The sequence below is a fragment of the Alosa alosa genome, chromosome 4 (assembly GCF_017589495.1).
Source record: "Alosa alosa isolate M-15738 ecotype Scorff River chromosome 4, AALO_Geno_1.1, whole genome shotgun sequence".
Classification (NCBI taxonomy): Eukaryota; Metazoa; Chordata; class Actinopteri; order Clupeiformes; family Clupeidae; genus Alosa; species Alosa alosa.
This window is the reverse complement of record NC_063192.1, coordinates 16521529-16545238: the sequence shown is the minus strand read 5'-3', so window position 1 is coordinate 16545238 and position 23710 is coordinate 16521529. Positions and strand designations below refer to the sequence as shown.

General features: G+C 41.4%; 1 protein-coding gene and 1 long non-coding RNA gene across 3 annotated transcripts in view; one reads left to right on the top strand and one right to left on the bottom strand.

Annotated features, from left to right (window-relative positions):
* The window catches only part of LOC125293548 (cation channel sperm-associated protein 3-like), a 59739-nt gene extending 49216 nt beyond the window's left edge, over window positions 1–10523 (bottom strand). For both annotated transcript variants that reach the window (XM_048241511.1, XM_048241512.1), the window contains exons 1-5: window positions 10271–10523; window positions 9866–10019; window positions 9531–9773; window positions 9197–9379; window positions 8846–8986 (exon numbers count right to left, since the gene is read on the bottom strand). In XM_048241511.1, coding sequence (XP_048097468.1) covers window positions 8846–8986; window positions 9197–9379; window positions 9531–9773; window positions 9866–10019; window positions 10271–10422 — 873 coding nt within the window. In that variant the 5' untranslated portion in view covers window positions 10423–10523. The remainder of the gene's footprint in view (window positions 1–8845; window positions 8987–9196; window positions 9380–9530; window positions 9774–9865; window positions 10020–10270) is intronic.
* Window positions 10524–19373: 8850 nt separating this feature from the next.
* On the top strand, window positions 19374–22861 carry LOC125292786. The gene is made up of 3 exons (XR_007193281.1): window positions 19374–20858; window positions 20972–22040; window positions 22270–22861. It is a non-coding gene; the product is annotated as an uncharacterized LOC125292786 (long non-coding RNA).
* The last annotated feature ends 849 nt before the right edge of the window (window positions 22862–23710 follow it).

Here is a 23710-nt window from a genome sequence, read left to right as displayed (position 1 = left end):
CCACCACTGAATAAAAATACTGATTCCCACATTGCAATTACTGAATCCATGGTCAGGGACCACTAGCAATGTCCTCACGGACCACAAGTGGGCCGCGGACCACTGGTAATTGGATTAAGAACAAAATACACCTCTTTCATTACGATTAAAATTCTAATCGGATTGGCGATCTTCCGATCTAGGTGTTTATTTGTGTCATTTCTATCCCGATCCAGCCATTGTCCGATTCTATTCGGAATAAGTGTCAATGGGATCTGTTTAAAAACAGAAGACAGCTGCCTACTGCCTCCCTCCCTACATAGAGAGCTGTCTCACTAGACATTACTTTGGATTAAATGCATCTTTTAAAAATGAGTGTAGCACTCTAGAATCTTTGGTTAACACTACAGTATGACGTTAGCAAAGGCCTGACGTTAAACTAAATTAGCTTACGTAAGCTAGCAGGCTAACGGTATAAATTAGTTTTACGGCCGGCAGATATATCAGACCAGACGCTATTAATGGTTACAACAATGGCATAATCAGATAATAAATTGTTTATTTCTCATCTCAAATCTACAAATCTAAGCAAAATAAGGTCACACAAATGACATTTTAAACAGATTCAGCAGCCATTACTGATGTCATCCACCATGTTTGTTTACCTTTCACAGCTGTTTCAGACGTTGCCGCAAGGGATTATGGGTAAGAGGGAGCATGAAGTGTGCATCGAAGCTGCTTCCAAAAATGACCATTATTTGGGAATTCTAAGATATATTAGAAGGCAGCAGAATTTGTTTTTTTGGTTTCTAACCGCACTTGCTACCTCGCTCCCCAGTTAGATATCTTAAAAGGGAGCAACTTTACCCGTTTCGAACACACCCCATGTAAACCCACCCATCATAACACTTTATGCCCAGAGACCAAATATTTCACACACACACACCAGAGTTTTCGCTAGAAAAAAATGGTGCCGGTCAAAGTGACTGGTTTCGTTTTCCGGACATTTTGATGATATGCCGGTCAAATATCCTATTATTCCTTCTTAATTAGTCAAATTGAGGAAAACTGGAGACAGGCTATGTAGCTTAAAGAATGACATAATCAGGCTGTATAGAATGCAACATGTTCATTAGCCTAACTTAAACATGCCTAACAAGATCTAGCCAGTATCTTTTCGGACAGCAAGAGTCCGCTTCGTTCGTTGTTTTAAAAAGGCTACGTTGTTTGTTGCTGCTACCCACGTTATCTCCAGTGGTGACTGATTAACTTACACAGATGCGCACACACAAGAAAGAGCGCTCACACCACTACCCCCTAATGCTATGCCTCTTTATTTGATAACAATAAATTAAGAAATGTTTCCTATTCTGGGAAATGTTTAGTTTCTTTTTCTTTCGGCCGCGGTTCAATGATACCGTTTAATTGTGCCAGACATTATCCGTGGACCAGTAATCGCCTCGTCGAGGAGGCCCTAACCCTCCAGATCATAGACAGAGAACGCATAGGCCTACTGTAGCCTATGCTTTGGGTAAAGAACACTTTGCATGTCCAGTGTACACAGAGAATGACAGTGTCTTGGAGCGGCCGCACCCCTCGCAACTCCACTTCCAATGTCACTGATTCCGACAGATACGCCCGACACTTCTGCTTTTTATCTGGTGGTGGTGGAGTTGACCGGACATCTGAGGCATCTGTTACCAATTTTTCATCATCCATCGCGTCTGGCCTCTGAAAAAACGTTTAAGGCTAGTCTGCCTGGGCCTGGCCATGTTTGAACCGCCTCACTCATTTGTTCTTTGTTTAAAATGGATGTTTTAAGCGTGCGCTATTTGAAATGCAGCATAGACTATGCGTGTTGTTTAAAGGGACACCAGGCAAGCCTGATGCTTTTTCTCTACGAAACTCCCCTCCGGGTCTGAAGCTCTTTTCCTTTTCTTTCGTCTTCCGTCAAAGGGTTTTTTAGCTGCTTCTTCGCCGCCTCTGCCATTATACACACGTTTGCAACAATCTCTAAGCGTTTAGTTAGCCTGCCTCTGTGCTGTAAACTGATCCTGCTTCGGGTCGGCGGGTAGGATACACGAACTTGCAAGTGGGATATTTTTCCTACAGGCAGTAGGGGCGGGCGAGAGAGCCTTCATTCGCCCCGTAATGAGTCATTTAACCATATACCGACTTACGAAGATGATTAATTAACACGAAAACGTTGCCTGGTGTCCCTTTAATAGCTTACTTTTTAAACGGTAGAGCCTGTTCATTTAAAAACATAGCCAGAGGACGTATAATATAGGCTTACATATTAAGGCTTATTCTCAAATTCAGATTGCATTAGGGGACGGGATTATTAGCCAATTTCAATCGGACAATTTGACCGGAGAGATTTAATTTTGTCGGACCTTTCATTTTTTTTCCGGCCAATGTCCGGTAATTACCGCACAACGGAAACCCTGCCACACACACACACACACACAAACACACACACACAGAGAGCTTTAGCTACTGAGGCCAGCTGCTCTCCTGTCTAAAGTCTGACATTTATTGTAGGAGTCAAATCATTGAGGAGCCAAATCATCGTCATCGAATCTTGCCAAAGCACAATTCTAATGTCAAGCATCCTTCAAATTCTACAAAGGAGAGAGTCCTGTGTTTCACAGAATTTTCAAGGATGCCTTTGTGTATCCTCGGCATAGTTGAAACACCCACAATCCTGAGTGCCTAGTCCTATCTTGGTGTTAAGGACTGTGACTTGTAGACATTGATGATGGCAATCACCACTCATCATCGAAACCTTGGTGCACTATTGATCTAATGATCTAATGCTGATGTCTAACCTGGCCCATGAACAGAGTCAGCAGCCGTAACCGGTGTCATCCACCATCTTTGTTTACTTTTCACAGCTGTTTGAGACGTTGCCGCAAAGGATTATAGGTAGTAGGGAGCAAGAAGGATACATTGATGCTGCCTTCAAAAACAATCGTTATTGGGGTAATTCTAATATTCTTCTATATCTTAGAAGGCAGCAAAAATATTTCCTTGGCTGCGTGGCGTTTCCTATGTCTTTGCTTACCAGAAGCGTGCTGTGGAGGCCTCTCAGACTATTAAAACGTCTTTTCCTCACATCATTTTTTTTCTATGCTGTTTTGAATTTGCGTGGCGTGAAAATAGGCGTCGGTCCTATTCCTAGCATGCACACATTTTCGCCGTGGCTCGAGCCGCGCCTGAGACGAGCGTGTCACGCAGACAGTGTGCAAGCTCTAACCTGTTAACATGGGAGCCGAAATAAAAACGGACACGCCACGCAGCTGACACGCTCACGCCACAGACCCGGTATAAAACAGCCCTTAGATATCTTAAAAGGCAGGAGTTTTACCCGTTTCGAACAGAGCCATAGTGTGTCTTCTCTTTGTCCACTTTGACTCTGACGAAGACACAGTGGTGTTGAAATGTTAGTCGGTTTGCACTAGTAAAGTCTGCAAGTTTAATCGGTTACACTTTACTTGACAGTATCGACATAAGAGTGACATTACACTATCATGAACGTGTCATAAAAAGGTTCTAAATGTTGGACATTTGTTGCTGGTCTGAGAGTTTTCGGTTTCTGTGGTAGCGCCCCCCCACCTCCACAATGGCTGCATAGGTGCACTGGAACAATCCTTCCTAAAATGCATTAAACTTTTGTTTACAAGTACGTAAAACTCACCGGGTGGTCAGGGGTGTTCACTGATATGCTCACACAAAAACTGCTGCAAAAGATGCTATCCAACAGGTGTTTTTTCAAACGCCTCACACCCGTACTTTCTTCCGTTGAGAGCTTGAATAATAGACACTCCAGCCCAGTTGGTGGCGATAATGCACCTTAGAGTTAGGGTTAGGGTTCATGTGTCATGACAGTGTCATGTCACTCTTATGTCGATACTGTCAAGTAAAGTGTTACCGTTTAATCATAGTAAAGTCTGCAAGTTTAAACAATGTGCTCCAGTCTGTCTTCTTTGAATTCTGGAGTAGTAATTAACGACTGGAATATCTGTTCAAATTTAAGTAACAATCTAACCCAAGGACAAACGAGCGCCACCTCCACAGATGGGAGTTTTTTAGGAAAGAAACACAATCGACGAAGAAAACGAGGAGGGGAAAGAGATCCAAATCGAGTGACCCGATTCCTGGTCCAGAACCAGAAAACACGGTGATCAATATTTCTGATTACAGTTTAACAGCCCCTCAGCTAAGTGTGTTAAGTCGTGGATTGTCTTTTGTTCCAACTAACAAAGTAAATGCATTCCAACTGAAAGTGGATAGCTATAAGTTTTTTAGACAACTGCACTTAAAGCGTTTTTTCATACTAGAATTGATGGGAATTCAATGAGTACTAGATCTATAGATCTAATTGCCAAATTTAAGAAAGAATCCACCTTTATGCCGCCTGGTGCCCTGAACTCCAATTTAGCCACATTCTGTAAACTTGTAGAAAAAGATATAAATCTTATGATGAAATCAACAAACAAAAGGAATGCAGGAAATATCAGTGGTGAGGAGAGGAAGGCACTAAAAGAATTACAACAGAACACAGAAATTGTTATTAAATCTGCAGATAAAGGGGGGGCAATTGTAGTACAAAATACCAAGGATTATGTTGCAGAGGCAGTAAGACAATTGAGTGACACCAAATATTATACACAGCTGGGTAAAAATCCAATAGATGAGCACATAAAAAAGAGACATGAATTGCTAAACCATGCTTTAGAGAGTAAATGGGTTACCAAAAGTCAATATGATTTTTTGAAAATAGATCATCCAATCACTCCTGTATTGTATCTTCTGCCTAAAATACATAAAAGACTGGTGAATCCGCCGGGTAGGCCCATCGTGGCTAGTAGGGATTCCCTAACCGAACCCCTGAGTCAATTTGTGGACTTTTTTATTAAAGACATAGTCAAAACACTTCCATCTTATGTCGCTGACACTAGGGATGTTTTAAATTTGGTCAGAGAGATGTCTATACCTAAGCATTCCCTTTTGGTAACTTTTGACATAGAAAGTCTTTACACTAACATCTCGCATGAAGGTGGTTTGCAAGCCATCAAATTTTTTCTGGAGGCCAGTGAGAGTGGCGCACCAGTAGAATTTCTGATGACTCTTACTAAATTCATTCTCAAATCCAACTACTTTATGTTCAATAATAAGTATTACCTACAGTGTCAGGGCACTAGTATGGGGTCTCCGTTTGCACCCAATTATGCAAACCTATTTATGGGCTGGTGGGAAGACCAACATATATTCAATAATAATCCTTTTCAAGGCCACATCCAATGCTTTAAACGCTTTATCAATGATATTTTTTTGATCTGGAGTGGGACAGAAGATGAGCTGATTGCATTTAACCATTACATTAATGGAACTCATCCTTCTTTGCGTTTTACAATGGATTACAGCAATGATCACATCCATTTTCTAGATCTTTTGATAAAGGTAAATGATGGGGGAGAATTAGAAACTTCGATTTTTCGAAAAGAGACTGACAGGAACACAATATTGCACACAACAAGCTTCCATCCCGATCACATGATTCAAAATATTCCATATGGGCAGTTCCTAAGGTTAAAAAGAATATGCAGTAATGAAGACAACTACCAAAATAAAGCCCAAGAAATGGCGCAACGATTCAGACAAAGGGGGTACAATGACAAATGCATTAGCCAATCTCTGGATAAAGTGAGTAAAAGAGACAGAGAAGAATTGTTAAACCCTTCCAATAAGGGGGTTAAAAACAATAGTAGGCCTACATCTGTGTCTGAGTACTCCACAGTCTCTAGACAGGTCAAGCGAATAATAAACAAACATTGGGCCTTACTGGATTGTGATCCCAATTTAGATCATTTGTTGTCGGTAAAACCACAATTCTGTTTTAAAAGAAGCAAAAACGTGAGGGATATGGTTGTGAGTTCTATGTACAGAGAACCTATGCAGACAAATGCTTACCCAAACTGTTTATGGAAATTACAGATGTGGAAAGTGTGCCCATTGTTTAAATACTAGTGATACTAAAATATTCTACCACCCACATTCAGGCAGAAAATACCATATAAAAGAATGTATTAATTGCTTGTCCACACATGTAGTGTATGTGTTAAAATGTCCATGTGGTTTAATGTATGTGGGTCAAACAAAACAGAATCTCAAATTAAGAATTGTGGAACATAAGGCCGCAATTAGAAATGGAAATAAGGACTATGCAATTGCTCGACATTACAAAGAAAAAAATCATGGATCGCCTTCCACTCTGAAATTCATGGGTATTGAAAGAGTTAAGCCTCATCCGAGGGGGGGCAATCTGATTAATCAACTCCTAAGAAGGGAAGCATTTTGGATCCATGAATTAAATTCTGTAGAGCCTGCTAGTTTGAATAAACTACTAGATCTAAGTATGTTTTTGTAAAGTTGTGGTCTTTTGAAAATTTGAATCTTAACACTGACAGAAAATATGAGTAATCAAGAACTTGCACTTTAATTAATGGTGAGGTTTTATAGGAAGGTCTATTGGTAACTTGTACTATGAAGATGGGGAATTACTATTATTTTGTATGGTGAAATTGTACTCGCAAGCACTGAAGCACTAGCCTGGGTGCCATTCCGAACTTAGTCCCGACCACAGGTCGGGAAGTTCGGTCTGGCATTGCTTTATTGTGGTGGAAGTATGCTCGCCCTATATTGGGCGGACCAATCAAATCAGGCTTTACGATGATGGACAGGTGAGCAACAGCGCCTGGTCTATCACGTCATCTGAGCACGCTTAGATTAGGCTTATGTTTGAAACAAAAACGCTGTGGCTAGAAGGATACATGACTTTTAAGACCCCATATTGGTTGTATATACCCCATGAGGTTGTATCACTGAAAACGATTATTTCTGAAAACTTTGGCAAAAGTTGAGATGTGGGAAAACTCGTGGTTTCACTTTCATCAAGGGGAAAACAACGCTGTTGCATTGCGACATGTTCCCTCATTCGTTTGAAATTTCTGAATGACCACCTGTTCGAGGGATTTGCGACAGCCTTTCCCAGCTGTTTAACATGTTTGTAGCATATCACTGTTCAACAGATTTCTTTTTAAAAACGGAGGGAATATAGGAGAAGAAGGATGGTTTGTGTGTTTTCTTCCTACACCTCACGGTAAGCTATTTTGTTGCTCTGATTGGTCAGGTCTATCCAATTGAGTGCAGAGGCATTCCCCCTGGTTCGGTTATGGGGCGGTATCGGTTGAAACACGCCCCATAATTACGTCCCAATGGAGCAGTATCAGTCTCATATTCTGACTAGAATTGAGTATGACTACATCAGGCTACTGAAGCACTTTAAAGTATACTACATTTTTAATTGAAAGTTAACCAGTATATGAATTCTGATATTTGTGTATGGAACACATTTTGGGCACATTTTTAATAGAAAGGTTAACTGTAATGAATTGTCTAAATGGTGCTTAAAAGTGTAACTGTTTATTGAATATGTATTTGCTGTGAACATCAGTGTTTTTATGGATTCATGTGATTGCGGATATGTACACAAATATGGACATTTAAATACTGTAAACAATGTAATGGACTCTAATATCAGGATGACTAAATGTGATACTGAAATTGTGAAATGTTGATTGTGAAATATTTGACCAGTAATAGAAAAAGATCTCTGGATTGCCTCTAGTAGGGGAGATGACTAGTTGAGCTGTGTGATAGATTTACTAATTGATGACCTGAGTCAATGGACTAACCTAGCGTTCAGGGGCTTCGGAAAAACCTTTCTCCGAGTGAAAACATCATCATTCCGCGTCATTCACGTCACTTAATGTGTGAGTCAGAGGTCGGAAACTGGGGCTAGATTTTGCTAACAGAGTTGCCCAGTTAGGGGCTCGTCATTATTTTTGTCGTCACGTTGTAGTTCGTTTGTAGTCCATGTGGCCTTTCATGTCCAACAGTTTTAATGTGAACTTGGGAATTTGCCGTTTTTTGTCACTTGAAAGCTGCATATCTTTCTTTCACGAGCATCTTACACTATATTTTAAGCAAATACAGTTGTTTGTTTAGGATTAGTGAGTGTATGTTTTAACCTTTGTTGTGGCATCCGTGTTTGTCACACATTCCGATGGCAAAGCACATGAACACTTGCTGTCGGAAAAACAAAGTAGCCATGGGGGCGGTCCTTGTCATTCCGAGGTGCTCTGAATGCACCATATGTGACTAATTGATGTGATGACTTTATGTGATGACTTGAGTCATGTGATGTATCTCACTTGATGATGATCTCACTTGCTTAGTTTTGAATTGAGCCTGATGAAGCAACTGGCGAAACGCGTTGCTCAATAAAAATCACTAAAAAATATAACAGTGTGCAGTGGCCACCTCTTTTTATATATGAACTTTAAAACATGCAATCCACCAGCACCTTGTTCAAGTTGGCTGTGCAAAGGGATTTCTTCTATTTAACAATCTAACCCTTTTGAAAGAGGTTTAACAGTGCATGGGGTTTTGTTTACAAGTTTTGTTCTGCTCCAATAATTGCAGAGAGAACACAAAACAAACCCAGGGACAAGCAGAACGTCACAATATATATACCTACCAAAAAACACAAACACACACACACAGACACACTAAGGTTGAACCTTGTCATGGTCTATCTACCCCGCGTTCTGAATGGCACACAGAGAATAAACAGAGGAGAAAAGCTGAAGAAAAGGAAAGACAGAGAGTGACAGCACAAAGAGTAGAGTGAGTCTGTGGTAAAGGGCCTAAATTGAGCAGAGGGGGAACGTAGTGATAGAGTGCTACAGTAGTGATTCAATGTGTTACGTGAATCTCCATGATGACGACATGACCCTACGTGAATCTCCATGATGACGACGCCTCCGAACATGTTGAAGAGGATGAAGTATCCAAGCAGGATAAAGACGATGGTGAAGGGCCGACTGCTCACCAACCCCAGATTATCCAGATTACTCTGTAGGTCTGTCCAGCCGTCCACCTTCATACACACACACACACACACACACACACACACACACATACACAGACATGCATGCAGAGAGAGAGAGAGAAACATAGCAAACATGACACAGATACAGTAGGATGTAGGCTATAGTCTACTCATGACATTCTGATATGAAAACCCATGTGTGCTTTTAATCAGCTGTGACTACACACAATTGGAGCATGCACACACACACAAACACACCGTAACCAAAGAGAAGAGTGTGAAGAAGGCAGAGCCGATGTCGCCCCAGTTCTCAGGGTCTCCAGTGGCAGGTTCTCCGAAGAACTCATGGCCAATGACGGCAAAGATGAACATGAGCAAGAGCATGAGGGTTAGTACATACGTCAGGCTCTTCATGGTCTTCAAGAGTGCAGCTGTCAGGGCCTGTCAGCACACACACAGACACACACACACTAACTCAATTAATCTCAGGGCCATTGATGATAACTGCATTGATGATTATGTGCTTTTGTGTAGCTTTATGAGTGGAAGATTCATGAAGTCAATGATCCAGTAAACAGCTTTAAGTTCTCACCTGCAGACCACGGATAAAAGACACGGTTTTCAGTACGCGGAAAGCGCGAATCGAGCGGAAGGCGCTGATGGAGGACAAGGAGCTCGTTCCCCCTCCCTCCGTCGTGAACCAAGGGATGAATGACAGGAAGAGAATAGCAGCGTCAAAGACGTTGTATCCGCTCGTCCAATAACCATACGGCTCCACATACACCTTCACGACAAACTCCATGGCGTAGATCGCCATAAAAAATTCGTCAGACATCTAAGTGATGTTAAAATTAGGTTAGGATCACAAGCTTATAGTCGCCTTGAAAAGCCGAAGATAGCCTACTTTATAGGCAGAGGACCTCTTACCTCAAAGAAATTGAACATTGTGTATTTAATGCTGTAGTCAGTCTCTAGGGCCATGAAGAGCGCGTTCATCGTGATGATGAACATGATGAAGTTATCAAACCGGGGGTGTTCCGTCACTTCCCGTACATACTGATGAAAGCCTGCATCAGTCCTCCTACAAATTCGCATAACAGTATACAACATATAATGTGTAGGCTAGGTCGAACAGTTAAAAACAGCCTAAACTGAGGATAGCTAGCCAATGTCAGAAAGAAGATAAATGATTAACTTCAATCAACTTCATCAGGCCTATTTGTAGGCTAGCCTAGCTACAACAAATAATAACAGCCTAAGCAACTAAATGGTATCTGTTTGAAAATAAGTAGGCTATAGCCTAACAGTGATGATAATAAAACATAGACTTACACTCTTGAGAGCACAGATCCTCTGCCCACAGCATCCCAATCGGAAAAGCGACGGTGCGCAATCTGACTGGCCCCCTCCTTGATGATAAACATGACATGCTGGCCTTTATCTGCATCTGGCAGAGACAATCGGCTCTGAACCCTTAAGGCCATGTTTCAGAGTTTGTGTACGATGAGCAAACCTTTCGTGAGAAATCTGGTAGGCTACATTTTTTGTTCCAGGAGTTCTCAAAATATCGGGCCCACTCCTTCAACTCTAGTTGCTAGGTTACGGGGACGCTGGCGAGACACGCCGCTCCGTCTGGCATCATGTTTTTGTTGGTTTTTATGTAATGTTCGTAATTTTATGTAATGTCATGTTTATTTTTTGTATTGATTTGTCTAGTTAAATGTTTTCTCTCTTTATTTACGTTATTTTTGATAGTTTTCGTGTTATTCTCCTAGTCCTTTTTACTGCTTTCAAGTCGGCTGTTGTTGTTAACGTCTGTCCATTGGGAGCTTGCTATGGCTAGCTTCTGCCCTGGGCCTCTTACATCCTTCCCATCCATCTGTAAGCCGTTGCTGCACTTCGCTGTCTGGTCGAGGGGATTTCTCGGGACAGCAGCTGGAGCTACTCTGCGAACGATCTGCCGAGGCTGCCGACCTGTGAGCTGCCATGCCAACTGCCTGGAGTCTGGATTGAGCAGACTAACATTAACGTTGAAGATCTCTGCATTAAGTTACGGACCAACAAAAAGTTACGGATCAACAAAGTCCACCGAGTTGCTGATCTGCCAGTGAGTATAAAGAACTTTGTTGGCGTTGCATCGGTTGTGGAGACACAGCTGTGCGCTGTTTCACGCAAGTCATCATTGAATTATTGCCCTTGGACATTTTCAGCCGGTTGGAAATTGGACTAATTTTATTTTTATTTTTTATTTATTTTATTTATTATTTTTTGTTGTTGTCTGTCTTGTATGTATTGGTGTCACGGGTACGCTGGCGACTACACCGCTCCGTCCGCTATTGTCTTTCCACTTGCACGACACTTCATTTTGTCGTGTCGCATAGATGTCGCGCTGCCTCCCCACGTTCAGTCGTGTGTGGGCGTTTTGTTTAAAATGTCAGTCAGCTCATACTCAGTTCGTTTTAACGTATCTTAAGTGTTTTTCCACAAATGGACCACAATTTTAGGCATGTACTTAACTGTATACAACACATTAATAGCCTAAACAAACTATGCAAGCCATTTAGAAATCTTGTTTTATTTAAACTACTCAATGCAATCTCAAATCCTTACCAGAAACACCAACAGTCAATATATTCATCCAAATCCTAGTTTCGTTTGTTTTATGGACTACTAGGGTGGTCGTGGAAGAGATCGTTAAAACATTATTTGTCTTGTAAGCGGAACCAAAGTTTCACAGGCACCGTTGTGGTAGAACAAAGGACCTACAACCTCGTCCTTTCATTGGAGAGTCGCCTCGCGTTCAACGGATTCATTTGCATAAAGATGGGCTTCGGCCAGCTTTTTGACGCGCGACATATTTTCAAATGCAGCGCTGCCTTCCCGGAATGCTTTGCGGGCGCGTTAAAGTCGCTTGACGTCACCCATAGGACTAGAGTGGAATGCATAGACAGTAAAAGAAATGGACGAACAGACTCCGTCGTTTTCAATGGGAGGGCACTGAGTCAAATAGAACGAAGCTTTGTGTCCTAGAAAGGACAGTAAGCCGAGTTCAGGAGATGTGTTTTAGTATGGGTAAGTCAAAAGGTGAAGCCGCACAATAAATTTAAATCTTTTATCAGCATAAAAAAAATCATAAAATGAATTTTGTCCAAAACATGGGTTTTTGGACAAAAGAAGCTTTGTGTAATATAGACAGACCTTGTTTAAACACATTAAAGTTGGTTTGACACAAACTCGACCATCGTAGTCAGTGCTAAATAGATTTTCCGAATGTGTCGAATATCCAACGTCCAATATAAAACCAACTTTACCACGGTAAGCCTATAATAGGATAATATAGGCTTATAAATGAATATATAACAGCAATATTCAAGTCGAAAAAAGGGCCATGGCAGCACCTAAATAAGACGTGGTTTCAACCAAATATAGGCGTTGAAAAGACATCTTTCAATAGACGTCTTTTCAACGACCGGAAAAAGACGTCGTTTCACCTTTCACTTTTCAACCAAACGTGAACGTTTGTCTTAAAAAGACATCTTTTTAACGTCTTTTCAACGTAATTTTGCTGAGGGGGAGGGTAAATTAGGCTAGGGCACTGACATCTGTCCATCATCCACCAAAACTAAGTTCAATGGGCCTATAGCCAGTGTTGGAGATAACACTGTAATTTCGTTTCGTTCAACTTTATTGGGAAACGATGTAGTCTAAAGGTAAATTTAAATTTCAGTAATTCGTTACAGTTACTGAATAACTGTAACGCCCATTCCTGCATTAAGACTACTCACAATATCTGTCTAGCCTATTAACTTATTGTCTCCATGATTGCTTATTTAAAATATGGATTAGCCTTAGCCTATGCTACATTATTTCATAGAGATGTCCGTAGTGTAGAGCACGCATTCTCTCCCTGCACCTCTCTTCCTCAAACGGGTTCAGCCTGCATCTCCCCTAAGCAAATCAAAACGGTGGCTTGTGCAATAACTCGGCGCGGTGTAGCCTACACAACTTTGTTCAAAATTGATGCATTCAAGTTGACTTTACAAAGTTAGTATTATAGCCTATTTATCACAACGTTGTCAGTCGCGAGGTCAATCGCAAAAATATTCAAACGGCTAAGGAATTAACTGTAGCTTAATTTGTGGAGGTCGAAGAGAAAGCACCTGTTTGAAATAGGCCTACGCGTAGCCACGGGCGGGCCTGGACGGGCCTAGGCCCGTCTACTTGTCAGTCTTGCCCATCCGATTAGAGGGCTTTCCTTCGTTTAGGCCTACGCATACCATCTTAAAAAGATGCGCAAATCAACACTGCGCTGAAACTCAAGAATCAGTCAAATCGCGAAAAGCCACAGCTACGTTTAATTGTCAGGTGTGATGAAATGCGTTCATATTCCACTTTTTATGTCATAAACGTTGCATGCCTATGGAAAGGTTTAGTGGTAGGATTGTCCAATGGTCAAGCTGTTGCTTCAATTTGTGTTTTAATGTATGCGATGCACCGATGCTGGGTTCATCAGTTTTGCGTAAGTTTAAAACGTTTAGCCGACTGCGTAATTTGTCATTTTCGTTCTATAAGTTCCACATTTCATGTCATGAATGTAACATGCCTATGATAATAAGTAGGGGTGTGAATCTCTCATGTAAAAGACGATACGATTCGCATCTACACACATGGGCACGATTCGATACAAGAAAAGATACATGTTTATAAAAAATGATTCAGTACGATACGATGCGATGCGATTCGATGCAATTCAATAATTGAAAGCATTCTGAAAGAGTTCTTATCATTGTCCACATTTTACATCATTAATTATCATGGCAATGGTTGTCAATAAGGCAAACAACTTGATGAACATGACAAACATTTTATTGTGAAAATAAGAGGATTGTCTCATATATTGACATATTTCAGTAATGGCACACACTTTAAAAATATAAAGATCAAAGAGGTGTCGATACAAAAAAAAAAAGCAGTGCTTTGCCCATGGCCTTTTCTTATATAAAAGAATAAATGCTTCTGCAAATGAATTATCTGCAAATCCAGACATCCCAACCTGCAAAAAGCCATTTCAGGGAGGTACCCCCCCCAAAAAAAAAAAAAAATAATAATAATAATATATATATATATATATATATATATATATATATATATATATATATAAAAAATTTCTTTAGCCTTCTTATATACTGAAATAGTGATGAATATCCTATGTTTGTTAATTACTTTGTCTCTACTCAGCACACCAAATAAGGAAGGCCTATAGTTAGAAATTGTGATAATAAAGTAGATTTTGGTAGTTTGGTCTTTATGTACCCTTGGCAAATAGCCATCTAGTAGGCTAGTCCTGAATATTATGCACATGAAATGACACTTGTTAAACTCACCTCAACATGTCTTTAGCAATCATTTAACCCGCCATGACAATGCTAAAGTCACTGTAGTCTGATGTGAAATGGGTCTTAAATGTTCCTACTTAAATGTTCCTCTTCCTCTGCCATGACGCTCCTGCTCCTACTGAACTGAACTGAAACAGGCCAATCAGGATGCTCTCTGGCACACACGCACAACCTCTCTCTCTCTCTCTCCCATCCCTGTGGGTAATGCATACACTGACATGCACACACAATTTGAAGTTTCGGTCTTGTGTGCATGCTCTTGATCGCTCGCTCTAGATTCCGGGAGATTTTATCTAATTTGCGGGCGTCAGGGAGCCGTTATCAATTTGCGGGAGACTCCCGGAACTTCCGGGAGACTTGGGATGTCTGCAAATCATACAGATTGAAGATAAGTTAACATACTGTAATACCAATCAATATATGTTCTTGTCTAACCTTTCACTGAAAAGTGAAAACACAATAAAGTAGCCTAAAGCTGCAAACTGTAAGAATCAGCAATACAAAATATCTGTTAACAATAACTCATTCTGTTAACACACACAATTGCCATCTAGCCACTGGGTAACTGTTACAATACGAATGGAGTAACTTCAGTATCAGTAACACTTTTAACATAAACTGAGGTATATTCCAGGTATTGAAATCTGAGTATTACATAATGGCCAAATAAACAGTAAGGAGATGCAAAAAATGTATTAGTAGACACACAGAGCTCTGTGTAAAAAAGTGTGGCTAGTGTTAGGTGTCCTGTTGAGGTAGGATGATAAAAAAAAATAAAATGTGTAAAACAGAGACACCATTTATTCATATCATAAAAGTCACATAAAATGTGCCTCTGCCAATTAAGTGTCTGCAAAATCCAAGATAAATAAGGGAACATAACTGAACTGCTGAACTACACAACTGCCATATAGAACCATTAATCAGCCTCCTAACCCCTCCAAAGACGAAATTCATTTTTGATTGAGTTTTTTAAGATTCTTCTTTAGGAAAATCAATTGATCCACATGCTCACGCAGAAGTACACTGCGTTGTGAGGATATGATATCTCCTGCTGTACTAAACACGCTTTCCGCTGCCACACTCGTGGCTGGTATGCAGAGGTATCTTTTAGTGATAGCTGACAGCAATGGTAAGTCCACCTGTGCTCTCCACCACTCCAGTGGAGAGCCATTCAGGGGCAAAAGGTTTCTCTCTCCGTACCTCTGGATTTCCTCATTTGCCCTCTCTCTGGAGCTTCTTGCTATTGTTCTTACTTCATAGGTTTCTCCAAACAGCTGGTCCAGTGCTGTACTCTTCTTCTTTTTACAAGGAGGAGGGCCATCTGACATGAAAAACAATTACAGTATATTAGGCCATTGACTTGGTTTTGTCATGATGACCCTTGAAAACATTTACCATAGCATTAGATATCGCTTTAAATGTAAATTATGCATGACATGTAGTAGCCTATAAGAGAATGCACCTCTTGGTTCTTCCTGGACCTCGACTGGGCTGTTATCTGCATCTCTATGAGCAGGGTCTTCTTGCATAGGACTAGGGTGGCTCTCCTTGTCTGTCTCTTCTGCTTTCTAGTAAGAATATTACAAAATAACAGGTATGATTAGTAACCACCAACCAGGTAGATGTTTGTAACTGATACTCAAAATTTGAATTAAATAGTTGGCTAGTTCAATGCAGTAGCCTGATCTCAATGCAATGCACTGACTGACACCAGTTAATCATAGCAATATACAGCAATATAATAAGAGAGAGAGACGAAACAATACATTCAACTAAATATAAGCTTTAACAATAATAATCAGCAGTGTATTTTGCATAGGAGTACAGGAAGAGTTGAGGAGGGGCTTACTTTATTATGCAGGGCTGTTGCTTCATCTGAGATGCACATGAAGATCCTCTCAGTGTCATGGTCACTCAGGAAGGGCAGGCTTTCGAAGCGTGGATCCAAAGCGGATGCAATCCACAACAGATCCTCAACTTGTGTGTACCGTTTTTCAAAATCATCCAGGAACACCTTCTTCATTTCCCTAATGAGTCCTGTGTCCTCAGTAGTTGCCTGAAAGTGCTTCTTACGTTTTGCTCTGAGGGGGGCCATCATGGAAATCGTGGGCTGCTCATCCTCACACATGACTGTTGTTATAACTTTAACAGGTGCCATCACTTTGACCATGTCCTCAGCATTGCACAGGTCATTTTCATTAAGAGTGCTCACATCTTCTCCTTTCCTGAGCTCCCTTGACATGAGTGTGGCAAAAATGGCCGGTTGTTGCTCTAAAAAACGCTCGAGCATGTCGTGCGAACTGTTCCACCGGGTGGGAACGTCATTGATGAGCGTGTGACCGGGCAATGCCATTTGCTGTTGTTTCTGTTTAAGGAGATCAGCTCCCGTTGTGTTTCGATGGAAAAATCCGACCACCTTCTTCACTTTTCCAAGCACCCTTGCAGCATTGCTAACACGAAAGGCCTTCTGGGCAGCCAGATTCAATGTATGCGGAGGGGCGGTGGTAGTGTAGTGGTTAAGGAGCTGGGCTAGCGTGCAGTAGCCTGAAAGTTGTCGGTTCAATTCCCGGCTTCCACCGCTGTGCCCTTGAGCAAGGCACTTAACCCCAAGTTGCTCCGGGGACAATGTGATCCCTTGTAATATAGCTGACATATGTAAGTCACTTTGGTCAAGAAGTGTCTGCTAAATGTAATGTAATGTAATGTATGCGCGAAGCACATAAGGTGAGGGCTCATCTCGGCCTCCACACCAGCCACAATCATGTTTCTGGCGTTATCCGTCACCAGAGCTGGGTCTTTATCAGCAATATTCCACTCGACACAGGCTTAATTCCTTAAGTAAAGCGCCTATATTTTCCCTGTGTGTGATTCATTGAACACTCTAGTCTGCAAGACATGGCTCTCTAACTACCAATCCGAAGTAACATAATGAACTGTGATCGTCACATATGAATCGGTTGCACATGACGTCCAGGCATCTGTTGTAATTGCCACTCGTTCGGCTCTTAAAAGTCTTTCCTTCAGGTCATCCTTGGTTTTTATGTACAGCTCGGGAATGCGTTTCTCACTGAAATGCTGTCTGCACAGGATTTTGTACCTGGGCTCTAATTCATTCACCAAGTCGCGAAATCCATCATTCTCAACTACACTGTATGGCCTGAGGTCCAAGGCGATAAAGCGAGCTACAAATGTTGATATTCGCCTAGCCCTCGCCGAATTGGAGCTAAATTGTGGCTGATGGATAAACTGAGTAATGTCCCTGTTCTCGAGCGGGGGCATGTTTGTGCTACTCGGTGCAGCGCTAGCATTGTCAATGTTAGCTTCAGCTGCATGGTGTCTGGAAATGTGTGTACTGAGGTTTGTGGTACTGCCACTGTACTTAATCGCTGCCCTACACAATTTGCAGATTGCAATACTTTTGTCAAGTTTACCTTCTTTTTTGTAAAAGCCAAACGACTTCCAAACTTTGGATTTAAGTTTCGCCGGCGCGCTGAAAATTGCTTCAGAGTTCTCAGACATCTTTATGAAGTGCTGCTTGCTGATTCGGGCTGCGGGCACGTTTTGGTCTTAACCAGAGTGATAGCTGTCGTTGCGTCATTGAAATGGACAGGGCGTGATAGGCTATGCCTTCTTTGACCAATGAGAGGCTGTCATTGTTCTCAAATCAAAATTGTGACGCACCAGGGCCCAGTTTCCCGATAACGACGGAGACACGCTCTTACGAGGGTTTTCTACGATTCATCTTACGATCGTTCGTTTGGTTTTTCCGACTGTTTCCCAAACATGCTCGTGGCGTGAAGCGGCGTGCACTGCTCTTAAGATGCTCTTAAGGGGAGCTGTCCACGTTAATAGTTCTGAAAATATCTTCTGATTTGGCGGTGATGTCAGGTGACTGCACGCCACAGCTATAGGTCTACCATTTAAACTTCGGATCTACACATTAATTCACATCAATACGAAATAGAAACACTTTGACATCTGCATGTAAGCATCCCAAGTAGGTTATATACCACACAGAGACATAAATAATTGTAATTATTTTAAAGGAGAATTCGTGTGATATTGACCTAAAGTGTATTGAAACATGATGCCGTGTGTGAACGTATGTCTCAAAGCCCATCTCGGCTTGTCCCCTGCACTCCCAAATCTGGCTTTAGCCCATGCTACCAACAGCTTTTTTCAATAGTGGTGCTTGACGCATCGGGCTAGCCATGCAAAATAAATCACTGTTTTACACCCATTTACGAGGCTCAATGTATCTCCACACTTCATTGGTAGACTTCGAGGGCCCTGACATTTAAAGCGAGACATTGAGAACTTTGAAAAGCACTGGTAGTTTACTTACAAGACGATTTATACAGACAGTATCTTCAATGAAGTTTAAGCGTTTGCAGCCATCTTGAATTTAGTCCGCGATAAATTCGGCGACGGTAAGAATGAACAGGTATGATTCGAATCTACACATTAATTCACATCAATACGAAAATAGAAACACTTTGACATCTGCATGTAAGCATCCCAGCCTAGGCTAGGTTATATACCACACACAAACATAAATAATTGTAATTATTTAAGATTAGATTGTTGCACAATGCAATAATCTTTCGCGGTGTCACTTAAGAACACGTTTGAAGATAAGAAAGAAGTCGAGTAAGAAAGTGAGGAAATGTGTAGGCTTAGATTTTGATGCAGTAGGCCTACAGACTAAACCACATGTTCCTTTCTCTGCTTTTACCTCATAGGCCTAATAAAATATAGCCTTCACTTAGCAAAGATAATGGCAAACTATTCTGGCAACGTCTCGTTTCATAACTTGATTGCACGTTAAAATCTGATTCATCACAGATAAACACAATAAAGAATGGGAACGTAAATTGGATTATGTATGTCCTGTTGGTGACCTCAGTGAGAAGTACTGTTAAGACGCTCTTAGCCGGTAACGAGAACTCTGGAGCACTCGTAGATCTACGAGTGTATTCACGACGTTCTTAAGCTACGATGGTTTAGGGAAACAGTCGGCAAATCTTAAGACGTTCGTAAGAGGGACTTTACGACGCTCTTAGGCTTAAGATGCTTTCGGGAAACTGGGCCCTGGGTTCATGCACTTGGCCTAGAACAGGAACATTTTGGAGAGGGAATGAGAGAATGAACGCACACAAGAAACTTTTTAATTAAACATAGGCCTAATTTACAAAGACATTGTTAAACACTAAGGGCGGGTTGCACCAACATGGTTTAACTTTTAAACTGGATTAAATCATGGGTTACTGAGTAATTTTGTTGCACCAACCTTAAACCTAGTTTAAATTGATCTTAAATTAAACTCTGGTTAAATTTAAACCCCAGTTAATCCCAGTTTAAATTCCTATTTAAACCTAGATTAAATATTAGTCTGTTGCACCAGTAATTTTAAACCCAGGATAAAACTGGCTTGGCAGTTTAATTTAAACCACCCCTAGAGGAGGTTTAAGTGTTTTAGTATAACTGACAACATGGCTGCATATATTTGCTTGATGGAATTAGAAGAAAGAGTTCCACACAGGAATATTCGAGATAGGCTTAACCCTATGCAATTTTATAGCAACAGTGAGTTTTTCCATCGGTACAGATTTACAAAAGAGTCTGTGATATACCTCAATGGGAGAGTTGGACCAGCTATCAAGCATAGAAGTGAAAGGAATGCTGCTGTGCCGCCACTTCTCCAGCTCTTGGTTGCTTTACGCTTTTATGCCACAGGTTGTTTCCAAATGGTTGATGGGGATCTTTTTGGAGTTCACAAGTCCACAGTCTGCAGAATTGTCAACAGGGTGACAAAAGCTATAGCAAGTTTGAGAGATCAGTTCATTCGTTTTGAGCAAAGGAGGGAGATAACAGCTGGATTCTACAGAAGAGCAGGGTTTCCGGGGGTAATTGGCGCTATTGACTGCACACACATTTTAATACCTAACCCAGGTGGTGAGAATGGGGAACTTTTCCGTAATCGAAAGGGCTTTTTCTCCATCAATGTCCAAGTTGTGTGTGATGACCAGGCACAGATTACAAGCATTGTTGCAAGATGGCCAAGATCTACACATGACAGTCGGATTTTTGACAACAGTCATCTCTGCAGTACTGGAGGGAGGGGAGATAGGTGGATATCTAGTGGGTGACAGTGGCTATGCATGCCGCTCATACCTAATGACTCCACTTTTGAACCCTCAAACTCAGACTGAGAGGAACTACAACAAGTCTCAGATTAAAACTAGAGAGGTGATTGAGCGAGTGTTTGGGATGTGGAAGCGGAGATTTCACTGTTTAAAATTTGGGCTGCGCACTAAACTGGACACTACTCTGACAATAATAGTGGCTGTGCTATACAATCTTGGTAAAAGAATAGGAGATGAGCTGCCAGAGGAGAATGAGGAACCCCGTGAGGATGAGGAGGTTGAAGATGTGCAAGCAGGCCTACAAAATGCTGCAAATGTCAATGGAAGTGCTGTGAGGAGAACACTGATTGAAACCCACTTTGTAGCCTAATCAAGGTATATCCGTTATTCCAGAGCTATGATTTAAATATGTGTGCTTATATTTGTTTACAGTTTAAGTTAAGTTATTATCCAACTAATATAGGCTAAATATTTTGTCATCCATACAGGGAGGAACTGATGGGACTTCCATTTTGCAATGCAATATTTATTAAACAATATGAAACAACAATAAACAAACATTTAACAAATATTTAATATGCCTACATCATTCCATGTAGAGCATCAAGGGAGTCCTTAGGTGGCTGGCTCATCTCTAATTGTTGTTTCTGCAACGAGTTAAAACTTCCTTTTTAAGTAAGAGTACTTCCTTTTGTAACTTTGCATTTTCAATGTCCAGAAGACACCGCTCCTTCTCAAGTTCAATTACTTCATGGTGGGCAGAGATCATCTTGGTGCGCTTCTCAGGAGGTGTAACAGAGGGTATTGTTGCTCTGTTATCCTTCACTGACTGCAGGACAACAACCATGTCATCTATTAAAAAAAACCCACACACACACAAATTCTCTCATTAGACCAGTTGCATCAACTCAGATCTACCACACCTTCGTACATTCCTACATGCAGAATCCTGACGTTAGTCCTCTACTCTATGTAGTGGGTCGGGTGGTTGAGACAGGAAGCGCAGCTCGAAGGCCGTCCCACTGACGCTGATTATTTGGATCAGGTGGCAAGTAGCGCTTGCTTTTAAATGTAGTGAGATGCGGACAGGAGCACAACAGTGCGTGTGCGTTGAAGAGTGAGCTTTGTGAAATAAGCTGTGAAATAAGCTGTGCAAACAGGAAAACGTGAGTCTTTTCAGAAGGTTACGTCTATTGGTCTTTAACACTAAACTTGTTTCCATCGAGTAGCACTTAACACGGTTCATTGTTTGTTTGTAGCTCGGCCTGGTGTCTGTGCGTATGGTGACCAGTAATGGTACACGCAGTTTCAAGTCTACTTTGCTCGCATAATAGCGAGTAGTGAATCCACACTGGTTTGCAGCAACATAAGTTTACTTGCTCCCCTTTTCCTTCAGACGTAACACGTAGTGTTTATAGCTCTGACCGTTTCCTGTCTTGATATTGTCTATGGGCAGAAGCAACGCTGATGCTGGCGAGAGTGTGCACAGCTATTAGTCATCCACACTGGTATAACTTCATTGGCTCATCCTAATTCATCTTGGCTGGTCTTAAAAACGTAAGTTCATTCAACTCCTTTTACATAGCTAGTCTTTCAATCGGAGATCTAGTCCTGACTTAATTGCTACTACATTTAGTAATAGGAAGTAGTGCCGCAGTTTAAAAAGCGTAACCAGCTGACTGCAGCCATTTGAATAAGGTATTGGCCTTCATACAATTACAATTGGCGTTTATGCTACGATGCTACCAAATGTAGCATTACAAACCATTTATGCTTTTTATTACAGGAGGATTGCCTTCGTCTGTCCAACAAGCCACTGTTTTTCCTGGATTTAACTATTTCGTTTTATTTCAATTCATGTATGTATGTGCCTCGGAAATCTACCACGTCTGTTGAATGTTTACTGGGAACTTAGGTGGGCCTAGGGGGAAGCCTGCTGGTGGTAACCTGTTAGCTTAAATGTTTTGTTTGTTTTTTTGTCTGTTTGTCTGGCAGTCATTGTGATACGTATTCGGCCTGGGGATTGTGCAATATTTCTTAAGGGGACAGTGCTTCGTTTGCAGTGCTCACTAGTGTAAAGTGTGAAACGCCGTGTCTGTGTGTACGGCCCAATTGGTGTGAAGTGCCTCTTGCAGATTGGAGTGTTTTAGATTGTGTATGTGAAAAGTATTTATTAATGTATTCGACTTATTACACTGTAACTCATCTGGAAGACCTATTCATTCATTGTAACTTATTGTAGAATTTCATCCACTGTTGCCTATGTGGAACATTTGCTTGTCCTGATTGCCGATCAGTGTATTTATGGTGTCTGTCTAGTGTCTAATAAATGTATTTTGATTACATCAGTTCCATTCCTCTTCCTTCATTGGACATAACCTGCCTAAATAGTTTGAGGGAGAGCTCTGTTTGGTGGCCTAGCTTAGCTATGCAAATTGTGAGCTTGAGCACCCCCTGGGGGTCACATCTACATGGGTGGATCAAGTGGATTCACATGAAGATCTACCTAACTAGTAACTACAATGCTCAAATCAGAGCCTGGCTCATGTCTGTAGAGACATATGCTGCGACAGCAAGCATATCAGCTATGGCCAAGGAAATATGAATGGGCTAGCATGTTCGCATATGGCCTAGCATAATGCTAACGTTAAGTTTAGACCAGTGGTCTCCAACACGGTGCCCACGAGCACCAGGTAGCCCGCGGGACGGCTATGAGGCGCCCCCAGCGCACCTTCTAAAACTAGCCAACAGGTCGCCTGCAGATCACACTCTAAGAACACGCTCTATTGTAAAGTTTTCAGTCGTTATTTAAGTCTAGACCAGAACCATTTTAAGAATGTATGTAGCCATACATCTGTAACATTAAATTGATATTGGTGATGCTTTACTAATTGTAACTGCGTTAAATTTTAGCCTTTGTTTCCAAATCCGTTTCCCATTCAGTCTTTAAACAACAACAGAAGCGGAGCGCATACACGCTGTTACGTTACATATAACGTTAGCAACTTACTGAAGTCTGTTTTGTCCAGTGCGCCGTCACCATCGTAAGGGTTAGGGAGGGGGGCAATCGGCTGCAGGATTTCTATTATCTTAGTTGACAGCAGGTCAGTCGTCACTTTTCGTGATCCTCCGCCCGTCTGAAACCTCTGTCGTCTGCCGCATCAGTTTTAGCCTTCATCTTTAGGTTTTTCCAGCACCCTTTCTGTGTCCTGTCCCTTGCCTCCTTA